The 20,928-nt window shown below is 42.1% G+C and overlaps 1 protein-coding gene across 1 annotated transcript in view; it reads right to left on the reverse strand.

Annotated features, from left to right (window-relative positions):
- MRPS5 (mitochondrial ribosomal protein S5) overlaps positions 1–20,928 on the reverse strand; it is a 60,226-nt gene that overhangs the window by 24,804 nt on the left and 14,494 nt on the right. The window contains exons 4-5 of the mRNA XM_054983387.1: positions 18,919–19,152; positions 14,174–14,208 (exon numbers count right to left, since the gene is read on the reverse strand). Of these exons, the coding sequence (XP_054839362.1) occupies positions 14,174–14,208; positions 18,919–19,152 (269 nt within the window). The remainder of the gene's footprint in view (positions 1–14,173; positions 14,209–18,918; positions 19,153–20,928) is intronic.

A 20,928-nucleotide genomic window follows, 5' to 3' on the forward strand; every position in this document is an offset into this window, starting at 1 on the left:
CCAAAAAGGAAAGAAATTATTTCATTTTGACATTGACAGAGCAATTGCAGGCGATATGCTATTTTATATTACAGTTTTGCTAAGCTCCCAACAGCATATAGTGCTGACTGGAGGTGTTGGAGAGTGCCCTCAAGCCATAGTTGACTTATGGCGATCCCTGGCAGGGTTTTCATGGCAAGAGACTAACAGAGGTGGTTTGCCATTGTCTGCCTCTGCAGCCCTGGTCTTTGTTGGAGGTCTCCCATCCAATTATTAACCAAGATCGATCCTGCTTAGCTTCTGAGATCTGACGAGATCAGGCTTGTCTGGGCCATCCAGGTCAGAGCAACTATTAGCAACTATTTAAAAAGACCAGAAGCAATGCTTTGAATTGACCAAAGGTCTCTTTAGCTCCCTCCTCCCCAAGTATATTGCAACAGAGGCTCTGGCAAAGCTGTAGCTGTTACATACTTGGTGAAATAATTTCCTGGGTCTTGGCTTGCATACTGAAGAACTCTGCCCAAACTGCTACTGCTCTTCACTTTGGAAAGGAGCGAGTTCAAGGTTCCTTGGCTGGACCTGGTGTGCCACAGCGGAAAGGGAATGATGTATGGTTGGGGATCCTTAGGAATAAGGCTGAAATAGATGTTCTGTCCACATGCTGCAAATTGCAGATTCATGCAGCCTCAGTTTGCATTGGAGCTGCACTCAGAAGGGAGATGTTCCTCTCCTGCTCTGCCGTTCACATTTTAAAAGACAAAAGATGTATCTCTTACAAACAGGGGCGGCGCAAGGGTTTACCATGCTTGCAGCCAGCCGGCCGGGCGCCCCCACGCGCGCATGAGCGCACACCGGCCTGCGTGATGATGTCACGCGTGACGTCATCACGGGAGCGCATGCGCCGCCACCGGCCCGATTGCTGCGGCAGGCAGCCTCCGAGCTCTCCCGCTCGGTTGCCTGCGCCACCGCAGATGCCTGCCTGCGGTGGCTGCGCCTGGCTGGGGGCTTGTGCTGGCGGCGGCAGCGGCGCGGGGTGGGAGGGATAGGAGGCTGGTGCTTTGTGGTGCGTGCTCCCGCCCACCGTGCCTCCTCCGGCGCTCCCTCCGGTACCCTGTGCCTGCGGCCACCGCCTACCTGGCCTCAATAGGCCCGCCAGCCCTGCTTACAAATGTTTCACCTGGGATCTGGTTTCCAACAGTGAAACCAAGTGGGGGTTAAAGGGGCAACCCCCTCAGCCCTCCCTGAATTACTCCAAGAAAAAATAAGGCTAAATGAGAGCAGAATTTACATTTTTATGGACTGAACAAGATCACTTATTCTATTTCATCCCTCAGAAACACTTGGGGGCTGACTGCCTATGAAGCGTAGCAGAGAGAGTGCTTGAGTGAGACCAAGGAGACTATGTTACAAATGCAGCTTCGACTGTGAAATAGCAATAGCTCAATGGTGACAAAGACTTTCACTCTAATGTAAAAGGATAAAATGGGTTGGCTTTAGCTCTATAGAGTATAAGCAGGAGAGAAACAAACACAATAGAATAACAAGTGTGTTCATTCAGGGGGGAAAGAAACCAAATACTTCTAGAAGCACCTGGAATCCTGTTGTACCACTAAGAAGGAAGTTCAAACACTTTTTAAAACCATTTCTCCCATTTTCTTTTATATTGTTACAAATGGAAACAAAGTTAATATACTGAAATAACTGTGAGTGGAAAATAACAGAAAATGCTGACCAGTTCAGAGGATCAGACGCAGCTGCTCCTGTTGGCAACAGAGGACAGGACTCGAAACAACAGGTTTAAACTACTAGAGGGAAGGTACTGTCTGGACATTAGGAAAAACTTCTTCACTTTAAAAGTAATCCAGAAGCGGAATTGGCTACCTAGGGGTTCCCCCTCATTGGCAGTCTACAAGGAGTAGCTGGACAAATACTTGTTGGGGATGCTTTAGGCTGTTCCTGCATCAGGCAAGGAGTTGGACTAGATAGTCTGTAAGGCCCCTTCGAATTCTGTGATTCATTCACTATGAACACAGAAATGAAAACAGGGGTTAGGAAAAACTGACATTTTCCAACTCACAATGGTGGTCCACAGAAGGGAGGACTGCATTCATACAACAGGCAAATGGATGGCAGTAATATTAAAAGGTTGTAGTAGCAGTGGTAAGACTTCTTGACAAAGCCTTAAATGCTATAAATCAAACCAAGAACATAAGAGCATCCCGGAAGCTAAACAACAAAAGCCATGCTTGGAAAAAAAAAAGACCTGTTGACCAAAAACCAATAATCAAATCAGGCCTACTTTTCAATTTTCTGGCGCAGTAAAAATATGAAGGGGTAGGTGGGAAGATTTATGACATCTCTGGATGCAAACTTATTTAAAGGTCATTGTTTAACCTGTTTTCTTAAATCTTCTAGAATGCACAGGGGAAAAAAAATCTATATTTAATTAGGGGATGCAGGTATGAATGATTATAGAAAATGCAGGCTGTTGGTTTTGGCACTAGTATACTGGGTTAGGGGGGACCTTGAGTATTGCTTTAGGTTACTGCTTTAAGAAACTTCTGCAAGCAGTGTTCAGTTTTCCATTTCAAACTGCTAGGGAAAAAAATAGGCCTGTAGTTTAAGAAGCTGTTGAACCTTGTCAGGAATCCTACAGCTTGAACCAGGAATGTTTACATCATAAAACTGGAATCCGGTTTAGTGGGCTATTGTGAAGTGTGTACATTCAGGATCAAAGTCCTCTTCAGACATAGAAGGGCGTAGTGGTTTAACATTAGCTCCTGAGACTTCCAGACAGTATGCAGCCACCTGATTGGCCAGGCCCGGCATAAACCCTCCAAACTTAGCCATTTGCCCTTGCCTGGTCACTAGTTCTTTCTGACTGTTGTACTTTAGACTCCAAAGTCTGGTTCAAGCCCTTCAGCTCTAGCAACAGTCCTGAAGGGATTAGGGCTGCCAAGGATGTAGTCCAGGAAAAAAGGTGAGCCAGGTTATTGTTTGCTCAGAAGCAGGAGTAGGACTGCTTGGCCACCAGTTCTTTTAGGTCAGCCTATTCAATCCAGGCAACAGATTGCCACATAAGCAAAGGGCAGGTGGGGAGAAAAACAACCCCAGGGCTACTCTCAGTCAGGCCTTGGGGGATTTTCCTTTCTGACTTCAAACATGGTGATCATGTCTTTAGTGCAAAACCCCCCTGTCCGAGTTATCTGAAGATGTGCATTGCTATTAAGCTACTGTTCTATTACCACTGGTGAACCTGTATTTCAAGGAGCAAAACATAACACCAAGTTTCTTGTCTGGTAACAAAAGGCCTTGATCTGGATAGCCCAGGCAATCTCGATCTCACCAGATCTCAGAAGCTAAGCAGGGTCGGCCTTGGTTAGTGATTGGAGGGAGAACTCAAAGGAAGACCAGGGTCTCTAATGCAGAGGCAGGCAATGGCAAACCAACTCTATTATTCTCTTGCCCTGAAAACTCCACTTGATGGCACTTTCTTCCACTACCGCTAAAAGCCCCAAGTGCTCCACCAGGAGAACTGGGTGATGTAGGTATGGCTAAAAACATTTCTTGAAATTATATAAACTGTTGCCCAGCACAGGCATGCAGTGTAACTTGAGTGCACTGCATCTTATTCTCAAGACATGAATGCTGTTTCTTAGGGCAAAACTATGTTACATGATGCTGCCACTGAAATGGCATCTCTGTGCAAAGTGTCTCCCCTTGCCCATACAACATAAATCATCACTTACCCTGTGCACTGCAGTGACAATATGTCAGGCATTTCTCTGTCCCTGCCAGTGAAAGTCAATGACGTTGAGCAGATGCAGGGAAATTTACAACACCATGAAGGACAACATGGCATATGTAATAGTACACATAGGCAAGAGGACTGAACTCACCACAGGGATGCCATTTTCACAGTCCTACACAGTTCAGTCCCTAAAATGTCATCAACACCGAGGCTTAATGGTAATGGCAGAAGAAGAAAAAAAAGTACATACATCCTACTATATAAAAGCCAAGCCATACTGGTAACGACTCACTTTTTATCCTGGCGCAGGCATACTGAGGGACCTGCGGGTGTGCCTATGCCAGGAAGGTGAGTTGTCAGTGCAGCCTGACGTGCCATCATGGCTGCTGTGGGGTCTTGAGCGGGCTGTGCCTCCTCCCTCCCACCCCGCTGCCTGCACCAGGCCTCTGAGGGGCCGTGGAGGCCATGGGAATGTGCAGTGCCGCAGCCTGGCGTGTGGCCCTCCCAAGGACCCACAGTGGCTGTGGCAGCAGCAGGGAGACTGCGCCGGGGATGGGGGTGGGACCTTGCTGCTAGAGCCCGCTGTATTTTTTCAATGGGCTCTGTTGCTAGTAAGCATATAAGATGCTCAATATTACCAAACTTTTTGTCAGAGAGAAGATCTGCAATCTCAAAACAAGGCCTTGTAGGCTGCATTACCCTGAGTCATTCTGCAGTTTTATGAAAAGTCAGACGCAACTTTGCTACCAGGAATGTCAACTGCAAATTTGCCATTGGTAAGAGGGCATAGTCTTTAGGAAACTCGCCCTTTCAATTGTCTTTGCACAAAGTCTTGGGGGACTTGTTACAAGCTCTCATTCCATGTTAGTTTGCTTACTGTTCATTAAGTCAGTGTTTCTGATCTGGCTTGTGTTTATACCGCCAGCTCTGCAATTCTGCCGACTGCTATTAAGCACTGCTTTTATGACATGGGCACTTGGGTTAGAACACCATTTCTGACAGATGTGATTTAGGACTCAAAGGCATGTGTGTGCACGCACACATGCACACGCGCGCGCACACACACACACGCACAGAGAGAGAGAGAGACTGGTATGATGGTATTATTACAGGAAAGTGTGTGTATTTATTAAAAAAACACCCCTACACCCTGATATTAATTTCTTATGGCTGCACAAAGACATGTTAATCAGTATTTACAGAAGATTAGCATTAGGATTCATTGTTCATGAAACATTTCTAGTGCTGCTTGGTATCTTTGTTCTGAAAGGGGTTTCTTCTACAGTATAATTAATATTCAAGAAAATGCTGATTAGTCTAGGTCAAATTCAAGCATTCTTATACTGCCACTTTCTTCATTAGCAGAAATGGAAACAAGTGAAAAGAAGTACACGGACAACTGCATGCAAAACTACTGATTGATATATATTTCAGAAGCTTTACTTTTTAATTACGTAAAATGCCAGGGATCCTAATTACCAGATAAAGCTTCTCTCTAACTTTGGATGCCAGCAACTCTTATTACCAACTAGGGTTTTGGGGGGGGGGAAGGATTATTTTTGTCCTGCAGAAACCTTCAAAAATACTTACATGCCTCCTGCTGTTCTTAAAAGCACTGTGCTATTTAAATCTAATGAAATTGCCACAGAGAAGCAAGTTGAGAGGTCATGGTGCAGCGCAATGCAAATGTTATTGTTAGTGCTTAGCCGAACAGCTTTCTCTATGGCGAAAATTTTTTAAACCTCAATTCTGTGCTGCATATGAATTTTCACAGTTGTGTTGCTACACAATTAATCACACAATTGTGAAGTGGCAACTGCATTTATATGCCTCAAGATTTTTGTATTAATAATGTATTTGTTCCTCAGTGATGGAAGTCCAGCAGAAAGTACTTGTGTCTATTGCTGCCTTTTCCTTCAAATTTCTGTTTAGGGCATATCTATAGTACACATTTAAATGAACAATGTCAGGTGGGGTATAAATGATATTCTTCTTCCCACACTAAGATCTATATGGCTGTTTGGCTGTGCATGGAAATTAAACCAGTATCAAACTGCTTGAAATATGTAGTGTAGATGTGCCCTTTGACACAAACTCAAATGTCTTTTCTTAAGGATACCTTTTCAAGATGTGCTGGGCTAGTCCTTCTTCCAATGCTTTATTTGTTGAAGACATTTTTATCCTACTTTCCCCAAAGCCTCAAGCTGAATATTAATAGACATCACTAAATTTGAATATGTAAACAACTAATCCATTTAAGTTAGTTATACAGAGATATTCTACCCCACCCCACCCCCAACAGCAAAGGGCTTTGACAAACATTTAGAAATGCTGGATTTTAGGAGATAAAATTCTATGCACAGTCACTCTCCATCAGATTGCACTGAAAAACAATATCGCTTCAAGCCTTGTTACCAAGTCTCCACTTACTGTTAACTGCAGTAAAGCATACCTTATTACCAAAAATCTAAAGACGGGGTCAACTGGTATGTAGATTAACAGATGAAATCTTGTTTTGTACTATAAGTCTTTATGAATTTTAATAAAGTTTATTTTCTTTTTAATTTGGGAATCCAAGTTTGTTGGGGAAATGTGGGATTAAAATCATAGCACAATATGCAAGCTTGCTCACTCATGTATTCTGATGAATGCATTCTGAGGGGATGGGAGAGGAAATCACTGGCCAGAATTCTGTGGGTACACACCATCAAAACAATCAATAAACATATAGATAAACTGGGGGCGCTCTGATCTGAGCAATCAAGAAACTCAATAATTACATATCAGACTCCCAAATAAATGGCAGGATGATTTCTTGTTGGCATTTCATAGTCAAAGGTCCCAACTGAGAATAAATTAATTATGCTTAAATCCTATTGAAATCTACATCCCACTAATTTTACCAGGACTTAAGTGTAACTTAACCAAGCAGGACTTAAGCCTGCTTGCTTGCCTGTGGCATTATGGACTTAACTTCTTAGCTTTGGTTCCTCTTATCTTTCTACTGGAGTCCCTTTTCCTAAACAGTAGAACATCTAACGAATGAAGCCCTGGGTGGAAGACCTTTCCTTGCCTACAGACAGCCCCCCAATCTTAAACGACTTCTCACTTACAATCATGAATCGGCCAGCAGAATCACCAGCACAGGTACCAGGCCCTGCAACAGACCCAGATGCCAGCTCTGCCCCTATATCTACCCAGGGAATACAATTACAGGACCCAATGGCATCAACTACACTGTCTCTGGCTCTTGCAGCTGCTCATCCTCCAATCTGATATATGCCCTCATGTGCCAACAATGTCCTTCTGCTCTGTACATTGGACAAACCAGCCAACCTCTACGCAAAAGAATAAATGGACACAAATCTGACATTAGAAATGGAAACGTCCAGAAACCAGTGGGAGAACACTTCAATCTACCAGGACATTCCATCAAAGACTTAAAGGTCACTGTAGTTCAACAGAAACCTTTCAAAAACAAAATCCAACGGGAGGCTGCTGAACTGGAATTCATATGCAAATTTGACTCTGTCAAGCTGGGACTGAATAGGGACTATGAATGGTTATCACATTACCACAGGTAACAGATTTCCTTTACAGAGGTGGGGTCTGGGGGAGCTCAGTGGCACCTGGTGTGGGCTTTCGGGAACCACAGATCTCTTTGTCAGATGCATCTGGCAGGGAGAGCTGTGGTTGTCGAAGGCCCATACTACATTGGAATTGGATGGTCTAGCTGTTTGGCTGCTACAAACTAACAGGGCAAACTCCTTTGAAGCCAACTGATACACACACCAAAAGGAGATGTTTACATATACTAGCAAAGGAATGTTTTGATTGCTCCCTCCCCCTCCCCCCCTAATTGCCGCCTCTCTTCTCTCTCCTGCTCTTCTGTATTTGGCCAGTATCTGTATCAGGCATCTGACGAAGAGAACTTGATTCTCGAAAGCTTATGCTACAATAAAATTGGTTAGTCTTAAAGGTGCTACTGGACTCTTTTTGATTTTGCTACTACAGACTAACACGGCTAACTCCTCTGCATCTGATTTTAGTGTTTGGCTGGAGGGTTTTCCAAATTATGAGCTATCAGACTGTATACAATTAACTCATCAGAAACTCAGAGGGTCTCAGCTTTTGTCGCCTCATGATCACTCAGAGAGTTTTGAACAGTTGATAAAAATCCTGTGTTTGGTTTCACTAAATTATGTGCTTCTTCTGTATCTATGGTTCACATCTCCCCCCCTCTTCCTCAGGCTATACTTCTGCCACTGTAGAATATGTGCATGACTGCATGCCTTTTTCCACAAGGGGCTTTGTCTGGCCTGCAGTATATATGGTTTCTTTTACATGAGGTCCATAAATAAAGGGCCATAACCCAATAGTTGAGTGTAGCTTTGCACAATGAAAGCCCCTAGGTTCAGTCCTTGACATCTCCAGTTAGAAGGATTTCAAGTAACTGGGCAGGCTATTAAGATGCAATACCAGGCTAAATGGATCTGTGTTTTCTAATACATTATTTGTTTTAGACAATTACACATGACTATAACATAACAGCATGCAAGAGCATTTGAGTTAGACTTAAGGGGAACAAGGTTAGATTCCAGGTAATTGCTTTATAGTAGCACAAACCACTACCCAAGAAAGTTTGCACAGTAAAAGTTAAGTACACAGTATTAAAAATGTTATTGTTTTGCTCCTAAGACACACTAATTTTTCTGGTGGGCCACTTTGAGTGAGAAAAATTTGGGGATGGGAGGTGCTCAGCCACTCTACCTCTGCATTTGGAGGATGAAAGAGAGAAATAGAGCACATGAAATGTGGAAGCTGCCCTATCCCTGACCCATGAACCCCCTACCCCTCCTTCCCATTGTTCCAAGGCAACATTTTAGGGTGATGGAAAGCAGAAAAACCGAGGTATGCATGAGCAAGCAGGTGGACTTTCCTTCCAATTGATCCATGGCTTACAAATTTATAATCAAAAAGAGTCCAGTAGCACCTTTAAGACTAACCAACTTTACTGTAGCACAAGCTTTTGAGAATCACAGTTCTCTTCATCAGATGCATGGAGGGTAAGAAGAAACTGGTCAGATATATAGGTGGAGAGGGGAGGAGGAGTAGATGATAATGAAAGCAGTTACTTCTGATAATGATACAAGCATTCATAGTCTCTATTCAATCCAAGCCTGACTGAATCAAAATCTGGATCTATTACAAATTTATGAAGTCTAACTATATATCCAAATATCCTGCTAGTCCTATTGTGACCGAATGGAACTGTTTCTGTCCAAATAATACAATTTGTTATGTATACTATGCTTTATATTTTCAAATTTCATTTTTTCTTACCTCTAAGATTATAAAAATTAAGATATAGGATATGTTAAGGTAGCATAGGTATAGCACTTTGCAGAGCTCACACTTGTACTGAATGTTGCTGCAATTTTGCTTGAAGAAAAGTTAAGCTGTCATACTTTTAAATTTTATACATTTGCCAATTAGTCAAATTTTATATGATAAATAAGGTATAAATGAAGCAATTTACATTGTTAAAGCAGCAAAATAAGTTCAGAGTCAATAAGAAAGTACTGGATGTATTTCAATTTCCCCTCAAAATGTCCTTCTTTCAGAAAAAATGGGGAAAACTTTTTACCTCTCTAGGCAAATGGTCACAGTGATAACAGGATGTAAAAGAAGACAGCAACTGTGGCCACTAGGACTCAATCTCTGGCAGCCCTAACTTGAACCAGGTATAACACAGCAAAACGTTTTTCCTCAATTTGCACAACAGAAAACTCAGTATGATTTCAAGCCCTCTTTAGCATCCAACAATAAAACTTCTGCGATTCTTGTGTCAACTCTTCCCATAAATAGTTAAAATGCTTTGGTGAAATACTGATGCTGTTTTAAAAGTTAGATTTTAGCCTTAACAGAATTTTGATTCAGTGCATTATCAAGCAAATTTTATGCGTACCTCTACCTTCTCCCACTAACAATAAAACCAAGCTAACATTAGCAGTAGAAATGCTCTAACACTGGATCCAGCAATTTACTGACTTCAATACATAGGTAATTATGTGTAGAATACAATTCCAAACAGGCAGAAACAAAAAATCCCAACATGCATTTTGAAGAAGCAACCAGAAAGAAAGTTTATGAAAACTGAGATGTGATCTGTGAGAATCATCACTACTTAAAAATATATGTATTTTTAAAAACTACAGGTAATAGGGTCACAGACTGCATTTTCAGAGTATGCCCAACATGTTTATGTATGCATCTAAAATGTAAAAATCTAAAATGTAATGTATGAACACAGCATATTTGCTTGTAGCATATACTAGATGGACAGCTGTGACTGACATCTTAAGTAAAACCTAGGCTTGCTTCTGCCTCATGTGCAAGTTGGCACTGCATGTTATACTTCAGCGTGAAAAACAGGACAAGCAGGGACAATGACTGATTACTTAGGGTATGTTTCCTCCATCTGATCCATGAAAATCTTACTAGCAGGCCCAAGAAGAGTGGGTAAGGCACTAGCAAAGGGCCTACCTATAGTTTTGTAGGAAGCTGATAAGTCAAGATGACACTGGGTTTCCTAAAACACAAAACACACAAAGAAAGGACAGGTGGTATGAGTTCCCAACAGCTCTAGGCCCAAGAGTCATGAAAGGAGAGAAAGTGCGTGGAGCAGAGATTTGGAAACCTGGAAAGAAACTGGAATACAGTAAACATTTTGCCAACCAGTACCTAGTTAACCAGACAACTTGATTAATCGGCATGCCCACTCACTTGCATGCCATCTGCTTGGCTCTGCTGCCCTCTCGCTGCTGCCAGACTGAGGTGGTAGCTGAGTGAGCAGCACCGGAGCAGGCTGCTGCTCCTGGGTATAGCCACTGCCTGCCTGATGGTGCTGGCCTTTCACTGCCAAGTTAACTGGCATATTTGGTTAACCAGCTCCTTCCACTAGCACGGCAATGGCTAATAATAAAGCTGGTACTGTTGGTGGAGAGGCAGGAGTTTTCCTTTCTCCTGCCTTTACCCCTTGACTTATTTTTGTGAAGAAACAGGCCTGCCTTGGCCTACAACCATATTTAACATTTAGTCCTGCTTGACATGGGTTGAAATATATCTCAGGAATGCTTGTTAAATTCTGTGTGAGCTGATTTTCAGAGTTATGCCCAGGCTTGTTATTTGCCCAGGTACAAAGCATGAAACTGTTATGGTGGAAGGCTGGGAGACCCAAGGCTGAGAGTATTCCACTCAGTTAAGATTTTCTTAACTGGATGGAATAAGTTGTCCTGAAGGGCGGTATATAAACCCAATGTTATTATTATTTCTGAACTCAGTTTCAGTTATCAGGAAAGGCTGGTGCAATGAAAGTTGGGCAAGATACAGCTGCAGATATCATCCTCTTATGTTACTGCCAAACTCTGACTGGTCAACCAGATCACACCATGTTGCTGGGGATATGGGATAAAAAAGATCAGTACAGTTATGGCACTGTCTTGGGTTTGCAGTCTGGCCTGGATCCCTACTCTTGGCCGTTTGGATTCATAACTGTGTCTTGAAACCTGGAAATGTTGATGCAGAAAGCTGTCAGACTTGCATAAGTTCACATTTAGTTATATTTAGGGTATATTTAGGTATTAGGTTATTTAGTCTTTGTTATTTCACCTTTTCATTCTGCACACAGTCTAAAATAAAGTATTTTGTTCACCATCTGAATAGATATATTTTATATCTCTGTGGTGTTTCATTGGTTTCTGGCTTGAATCTTAAGATAGTGCCTAGGCCAATTTGGCTCTGCTACCTTTGTAACTTTTTGGCTGGGACTTAGCATAGCTGACCCTCAGGTACAGTCTGATAAGGTCTGAGGCTTTTGTTCCTCAGCTTCTGGCTAGGGCTCAGTGGAAGGGGGCTGGTGGCAGATGCAGACTTTAAGGTAGCACAGCCTTTTGTGAAGGAACCCCTGCCCTGTGAACCCCTTGAATTCTTGACACTTAGAGTGGGCAACTTGTAGATATCTCATGAAATATTTTCTCTTTTCGAATGCGTTGGCATTCTTTTTAAGGCAAGGTTTTAAAAACACACAAGAACCTGTTCTTGTTGCATATCACTCCCTCTCGAATGCTCTGATATATGTAATATTGCTAGATGACAGTAGAACAAATAAATGTCTGTACACCACAAAACCCAATGTTTTTCTCAAAGCTTTTTCAGCTCTGTTTAAAGCTATTGTCTTAACTGCAGAGATTTTTTTTGTTTTCTCAGCTTTGACACAGTATGAGTTTCTTGTTTCCAAATAATGCTGAGCATATGGAGAACAAAATGTTGTCCAGAAAATAAACACCTCTTTTGTTTAATACAGTATGTTGATGGATTCTATTTTCAACTGTTTTCAATAGCTGACGAGAAATGAGATAGTCTTATGGTAGTTTAGGGTGCTAAAATCCCAACACTAGCTTGCTGCAGATAACACCAAATGGTGGTTTATTTTAATTTTGGTTGCGAAACCAGGATTCGAGCTCACAATCTCTCAAATCCTTGCTTGCCTCAACTAATACTGGTTTCGTTTTATTCTCTATGTTGCCTGGGAGGGTATCACCAGACAACAAGTTAGAAATATAAACATTGTTAACGGAATGACCGGCATTCAATCACACTAATCATAATTAGTTTCATTAAGCCATGGTAATGGCCAATGTCCACAGAATATATTTGCAATTACTGTTTGAATAAAACTATGTTTTTTCAGAAGTCTGTAAATATATGAAATAATGAGATTTTATGTGTAATACTATCTATGTTCTTAAAGGAGTAAGATAAGAAAGTAAGTATTGGATATACATGCTTTCTCTGTGGTGGCCCCCACCTTGTGGAAGGGCCTGCTTGATAAGGTCAGGAGGACTCCTATTCTCCTGACTTTCTGCAAACTGAAAAAGTAAATTATTCATGAGAGCTTTTATATACAGGTAATAGGACTATGCTGTAAGGAAATGGTTTCAGAGAGGTGCATTGGTAAAGGGACGGGACTGCAGACTATATTACTGGGTACTGTCTGTTAAAGTAGATATGCTCCTACTGGGTAGTTTCTGTGTTGTTTGATAAGTTTTGTCAAATTACTTATGTTTTAGTTAATGAATGTTTCATCTTTGTATTTGGAATTATGCTCGTTTTCAAAGGCTATTGTCCTGTTTATTGAATGTTCCACCGGCTGATTGTATTGACACCCAGTGTAATTTACCTTGAGTCTCAGTGAGAAAGGCGGACTATAAAGAACATAAACTTTTCTCCATCCCTCGCTTTTTCCACCTTAAAAATTCCCTACCAATTTTATTCTAGGAAGCGGAGAAGAGAACACCAAGAGGGAGAAGTGAACCAAATAGATGGGACCAGGGTACAGGGAAGCTAGCCAATTGTCACAAAGAGCCAGGCATGTATGCCTATGGAACCTTTAAGATGGGATGTAAACTTCAGAAAAGGACCTCCATTTCATAAAGTTGCTAGTTTAAGACAGTAGCAGTCTACAAAGCAGAATTTTGTGTTCTGAAGAATGAAGACAAAATGACAAGCTCAAAAAGGTTGCACGCTCTGGGGATGCAGACGAAGTGCTCTAAGAGAAAAGGGAGAGGGATCAAGGAGAGGCTAGAAATGCCAAAAGATAAGCTCTTCTGGGAAAACTCGAACTAGAGATTATACAAATGTGTCAAATGGAAGAGACCGTTTTGTTATCTAACAGGCCTCTGGAATAAACTGCAAAGGACAGGTGAGATGGATGAAGCTATTTTATACCACGTCAGACAACTGGTCCACCTGGTTCAGTCTTCCCTGCTGTGACCAGTGTAAATTCCCCAGGGCGACATACTGAGAAAGGCCCTTTCTCAACATCTGTGACCTGGGGTCCTTTAACTGGAAGGGCCCATGTTTGAGCCTGGGACCTTCAGTACCCAAAGCAGGTGTTCTGCCACTGTGCCTTGAAAGCTGACAAAGGCATTGAGATGAAAAATGACAGAACCACCTCCTTTTGGTTTTCTGCACAGCAGAGAGAGGGCAAATTGTTTAGATGCAGGACTTTATTACAGAGATAAAAGTAATTGGCAAAAGCATTTAGGAAATTACTATTACTGCTTATTCTCTTCTCTATCCCTTTTTACTTTTAAGTTACTTTATGCCTTTGGATACTGGGACATAAATGTTTTCTAAAGCAAATTCTTAACTTTTAAAAGGACCTTGGATGAGCTTTGCTTTTCAATCTCATCCATAGTTTCATCACAATCAGACACTTCTACACAGCAGGGGGGGAAAGGTAGCAATTAACAACAAAGCCCATTTGACTGCACAATTGTAAGGTAAGCCTCTCTCAGATTTGCCTTGATCCCCTAAAGCTATTACCAAGGGCTGGGAACTGAGCATTGCCTTTGACACCTGACTTCCCAGGACACTCACCTCAATCACTCTGGAGTCAAAGTCTTCATAAGTTTCTGCGGGATAAAAAGACATATATCAGGGAGACACAACTTAGGTATGTACATTCCCCTGAACACCCTTTAGGTGCACTCAACATTTCTATTTGCCCAGGCTTTTCACTGAGCCTCTCCCACTTTTCAGTTGCCTATTTTAGTATCCTGAGAGCCAGTTTGGTGTAGTAGTTAAGAGCGATGGGACTCTAATCTGGAGAATCGGGTTTGATTGCTCATTCCTCCACTTGAAGCCAGCTAGGTGACCTTGGGTCAGTCACAGCTCTCCAGAGCTCTCTCGGCCCCACCCACTTCATAGGGTGACTGTTGCGGGGATAGTAATAACATACTTTGTAAACAGCTCTGAGTGGGTGTTACATTGCCCTTAAGGGCAGTATATAAATCAAATGTTGTTATTGTCATTTATATTGTGACTGTGATGATGATGAAGAATATGGATCTTGTACTGTATCATTTTACAGTAACTTCCTGGCCTGCCTAGTACAACTCAACTTTCATGTATTGAGCTTCTGCAGTAAAACCTCTGTGCTGCTGCGTTTTTTCCATTGGTGACTGGTAGGGGCGAGCATGGGTTTCCCGCTTCGGGTTTCCTGTGTTGGGTTTACCCAAAGTGGAAAAACAATCCAGAATAACCCAAATCCTGAAGCGGCAAGCTGACTTACCTAGCTGGTTTAAACACGCCCAAAGCTTTCCAAAGTGACCCAAATCGCTTCGGAAAGTTTTGATTTGGGATTCCCGAATTGGGCCTACAATGCTGGGCCCGATTTGGAAGTCCCGAATCTTTATGAATCACGTCCAATTCGAGTATTTATCTCAAATCAGAAACCTGAATAGTACACCCCTAGCGACTGGGTCTACTATTGGTTACTGTTTTACTGGATTTGTTTTTAGCAATAAGAAACCAGCTCTTCTTAAGAGGTGACATATAGATCCTCTGAACAAGCAAACAATAACCGTGTCTCATTTAAGCCCCGTTAGGGGCCTCAGGCCTGTGCAGGGTTTCCATGTGGGTGCTCTTTCATTTCACTGGTGTTGATTACATGTGCTGAACCACTCGCATGAATAATCAGCAAGCACAGTCAACTATCTGTGGGCCGGGTGATCCTGCTGCTAGTGTTCTACTGCAGCATAAGGGCTGTAAATCCAGCAAGCAACTTTCAAACCACCTTATGAAATACCTACAGAAATGTACTTTCCATGGTGTTGTGTCATTTTAAAATTAGGCATTACACTGTGATTCAAAGTACATCAATTCGCTTGAAATCAGTGGGACTTATTTCTAAGGAGGGATTCTAAGTTTGGAATCAGAGTGCTCAGAAAGCCTTTAAAAAACTAAAAACTGATAGTGAACACCTTAACCCACAGAACTTAAACCATAACCCAGAAATCTAAAATTAATATAGCACTAAAACTTAACACATCACCCATTTTCTTAAAATGTGATTGTTATGAAATGCTCAATAATCAAGTGAAAATATTTGTGCTGGTTCCAAAGACACTTAAAGGAACCCAGATGATATGTTATTTGGGACAACTGTATACTCAGCATAGCTATTTATAGTACACCCCCATCATTCTTGTGATTTCACTTATTTGTTGTATGACTACATGATGCAGAGGGTTGCATGCTCAGGACTAGCTGTATGCTGGGAATGGGAGGATAGCCACGAGAGCACTGGCCCACACCCTGGCATATACATGATTAACAGCTTGCCAGAAGTATCTATGCATGGAGGGAGGACACCCTACACAGAGATATCCAGCTGCAACATTGCCATGTAACTTGTCCAGGCTGAGTGGAAATGTCACTGCATGTAGCTTGCCCGGGCTAATGTTGCTTATCCCTACACTAAGATCAGGGTCCATTTTATCATCCAAATGGCAATTTTCTACCTGCAAGAAAAAGAAAGCCAGCTTCTTGTTCCAAGAGGGGTCACCCACACAATGAGGCAACAATTCTTTCCAAAAGACGTGTGCCTTTCCAGTGCACTTTATAAATTAATAAATAAAATCAATAGTGACTCCCTTATTATTATTTAATATATGCATGTACATAACATTTTAAGGTAGAACTGAATGCTTGATACCAGGTTCTCTGTCAAACTGCTGTAAAGCAGCAGTATGGGGGGCATAGTTTGGGGAAGGGGGGTGGCTTAAGCCCACTGCCTGGCTCCTACTTTTTCTAACATAGCGATTGAACATGTGAATCTGAGAAGCAAAGGGCAGGAAGGGCTTTAAGTACGCCCCCACACGCATATTGTTTCTCCTCCCACTCCCCAAAACATAGGTGTCCCATCCAAATTAACTAGGAGACTCCAATTGGTGCAAAACACTGCAGTGCGACTGCTATCAGGAGTGAGCAGAAGCATGAACATCACTCCCATTCTGCTGTCACTCCATTGGCTACCCATCAGCTACCATGCTCAATTCAAGGTACTGGTTATCACATACAAAGCTCTTCACAGCCTTGGCCCGGCATACCTATGGGACCGCCTCCCTCCCTATGTTCCTCCATGACAACTTTGTTCATCTGAACGAGGTCTCCTGTGGGTGCCATGGGCTTTCTCTGTGGTGGCCCCTACCCTGTGGAACAGCCTGCCTGAGGAGATCAGGAGAGCCCCCATTCTCCTAGCTTTCCGCAAACAATGCAAAACTGAATTATTCAAAAAGGCTTTTGTATTGTAAGGAGGGGCTCTCAGATGCTTTGCTCATGCGTTAAGGACCATAGACTTCACTACTATGTTGCCTTACATACTACCTGTTGTCTTAAATATTTGCTCCTATGAGCTACTGGTGCTTCATGTGGTCTAATGTCAGCTGTAGAATTGCTTATGTTCTGTTTCAGCATTTCTTCAACTCTATATTGGATTCTTACTAAAGCTATGTCTTTGTAAAATTGTGTTGATATACCCTATGGCATTGTTTATGGAAATGTCGTTGAAATTGACAGTACTAATCTCACACTGTGTAATTCGCCTTGAGTCTCAATAAGAAAGGCAGACTGTAACTGAGACACACACACACACAAAACAAAGGCAGGCTACCCAAGCTATTTGGGTAAGCTTATATGGTAAATTTTAACACTGTGAGCTGGAGAGACAGAGAGCAGGGGGAATGGAGGAAAGGGATGAAAATAACCAGTAAGGCAGTCTTTGAAACCCAAAGAGAAGTTAAGAGGCCGAGTCCAAATGCAGTTGCCTTTCTCTTGCTCCCTCCTTATTTTCAAAAGGTTTGAAATGTGTTACAATGGGCAAAGATTAGTGGGTGCTCCCAATTATGTACTGATGAGGATGTTTTTGGCTAAGTCTCAAGCTGACTCCTTGCATATCCGTAGGCCAAAGGAATACTGAGAGCCAGCAAAGCAATCATGCATAGATCAAAGAATCTTTCAGCACTTACAGGAGCAGCCAGGCTATAAATAGCTCACTTCTATCGTGTCTATACAATAATAGAGGATATTCTAGAATGGAATAGTTTCAATGACAACATATCTGTTTGATTCTTGGTTTTAATCACTGTTTGAATCACTGCAAACAAGCATATGACTGATTTATTCCTATATGTTTCTGTGCAGCTACAGGGAGAACAGAACATAAAAACTGGTCATAACATCTCAACCTAACAGCCCTTCTCATTTTGCATCTCAGTTATTGGGCTGCCAGGAAGGGAAAAAAAATCTCAAGTCATTTCTCAGTCATATCTGCAGCATTTCTCAAGACTTCAGAAATCAATGGGTATTATATGAAACTAAAACATTATGAACATTTGGTATTTGGCCACTCCGACACTCCAGCAACGCAAACACAGGGCAGAGTTGGGGAGACACTAAGTGCCCCCATTTAAGAATCCCAACTAATGTGGCTTTATGCAAGGTTTATTATGGCTTTCGGCAAACACTGGCAAGCTAAAAGCAATGAAATATTTTGTGTAAAGAAGGCAGAGAACCAGGAATTATGGGCCTTCGAGGATGACAGCACCAAGGCCAGCAATGGAGTTCTGCCTTCTGAGCGCACCAAACTCTGGACCTTAAGATTGTACAGCAGATACCATATTCATGATGCGCCTCTATCCCTCTCTCTGAAAAATACTGTGAGGGTCAAGTAGCTTTCCATCTTCCACTCCTGGTACTGTAAAACAGGCTGTGGCTAGCACATGCACACTTGCTATAGGACAGCCTTTAGCACAAAGGCAAGCAGCTTCTTCAGGGTAGTAGCTGTCACAGGCTTCTGGATGTCATGCAAACAGAGCTCATGGTTCATGTACTTTACACTCCAGGTAGGCAGAATTGCAACCCCAGCACTGAGGAGGGGGAAATTTTGCTCCCTCCAGCAGCTGGGATTACAGTAGATGTGGCATGCACTTCAAGCAAAGCACTCCAGGGGTGCAGGAGATACTGATATATATGTATAAAACACAGCAGCAGCCTGCCACACTACATACAAAGCTCTTAAAACCTTACAAATGCCTTCTGTGAACCATGAGGATTGTAGCTCAGTAGTAAAGCCCATTTTTGCATGTATGTAATTTCCAGGGTCAGGCTCCCAGTATCTGCAGATAAAGGAACTTAGTTAACTGAGCTGGGCAAGACTTCTGCTCCTTGGAAAGTAACTGTAGCCACAGAAGACAACAGCCTGACTTATTATACAGCAGCTCCTTAAGTTCATATGAACCCTACAGGTCATAAAACCAGTGACTCCTTCTTAGTTATCTTACCTCCATTAGGACCTGGGTCAGGAGGTCCAAGGCTGACACCTCCCCAGGTGTTTCCTGTCCATCCTCTCTCCCTCTTCACCCTCGTTTTTCTCTTCTTATCCCACTCATCCCGCTGACGGATTATTTCATTTTTCATCTTTTCCAGTTCTTCTTTATCTCGCTGACCAACTGCCTGGACTGCTCCATACTTTAGCACAGGAGCATTGAGACCCGGCCAAAGGAAACCTGAACGTCCTGAAGATATGAGAACATGAGAATATCTCTCAGGTAGGACACACCTCCAATTCAGAGTACAGTTCAAATGGTGATTGGTCTGAAGCAGTATAATGAACATTCTGAGGTTAAATCTCAATTGTGTACCAGGAAAAAAGTGAAACTTACCTAAAGAATATGTGTGCACATTGTTCCCAATAATCTATCACTCTGGACCAAGCACAAAGCCCATGATGGGGCAGGTTTATGAAGACAGAAGCCATCCTGAGGGGATGTAACTTGTCCCTGTGCACAGAGCTAGGGGCTTTTTAAAAGCAAGCAGGAGAGGCTTGTCTGCCTCTAATCAAATTATTATCTTTAGCTATTGCAGTGTTAAATTCTGCTCTGCTCTAGCTAAAGCAGAACATAGGACCAGATAGTTAATGAAATATGTTTAATATACCCAACGCTCAACATGATCAGTGATGTGGTTTATCTGCAACATTTTGAATTGGAAAATTTTCCAGAAAATTTCCCAGTGCAAATTGATTTGGACCTAACCTACCATATCTATATGACTTGTATTTAGTTTTTAAAAATCATGCAATGCTAATTTGCATGCTGTATAAACGTCTCATAACTTTCTCTTGATAGCCAAAAATAGCTGATAAGGAACAAAATAAAAAAAAATAAAAATGCACATTCAGAGAGCAATCCTAATCAGAATTGTACTCATGTCTGTTCTGTGGGGCTTACTCCCAGGAAGGTGATTTTAGGATTGCACTGTTAATGTGGCTTCTAGAGCATGGATGGTTACTTGTAGCTTAGGATCGTTCCACCCAGGAATTTTCTTCTGCATGGAAATCAAGGGAATGTACACATGACATAGCATTCATTTTGAGCAAGACTCATGGTTCTTCCAGGGGATTCCCCTTTAGAATGGATTAAAATAAACCTCCTTTAATCTGATTTAAATGGGAATCTTTAAAGTAGTTCTAGTGGGATATCCATGTGGATACTCTTGCCATTGCCACTATGGGGAGTGAAATGGCATGGGGCAACTCCTCCACTCAGCTTCCCCCCCCCCCTTTCCTTCCAAGCCACTGTAGCATTACAGTGTGGAGGGACAGGGAATGAGAACATGATGAGAAAGGAAGGGGTTTCTGGGCTGCAGAGGGTCCAGGAGAAACTGCTATTACATCTGCACTTTTGCTCGGGTGTGATAGGGATAGGAGGGTTTGGGGCAGCAGCAGCTAATGGTGCAGGAACGGCGTGTGAGGAAGCCACTCCTGTGCCACTTGCTGCTGCTGTTGTGGCAGGAGCATATTTCCGTAGCCCATGTGGATGCAGCCTGTATTACAACTATGAAATCGCCCTGCTGGATGAGTATGCAACCATTCATTATATTACCAATTAATTTTATGGAAAATGCAGTTTTAGAAATGGAAAATTTCTAAAAGCGTGCACCCAACATCACTGCACATTTACACTGAAGCAAGTCCTACTGAAATCATTCAAAATTACTTCCAAGTCAATATGCTTGTCACAACAAAACTATGTAATGGCATAAAAATATACATCAATGTCTGAACTAACTTATTCTGGATTTTTATTTCATGGAATAAGCAAAGTTATAACAATCCTCATGACAATTTAGGAAGATGAAACTTGCAACAGTAAGAACTCACCTACTTTAATAAAGGACAAAATAAACCAAAACTGTACAATTAATTTTTGTTTACTAGCAAGATTGCTGGAAGTGAGATCATCACTATGATTTCTATAAAGAAAACAATTCCTAAATTTTCACCTTGTCTG

The sequence above is a fragment of the Eublepharis macularius genome, chromosome 1 (assembly GCF_028583425.1).
Source record: "Eublepharis macularius isolate TG4126 chromosome 1, MPM_Emac_v1.0, whole genome shotgun sequence".
Lineage (NCBI taxonomy): Eukaryota > Metazoa > Chordata > Lepidosauria > Squamata > Eublepharidae > Eublepharis > Eublepharis macularius.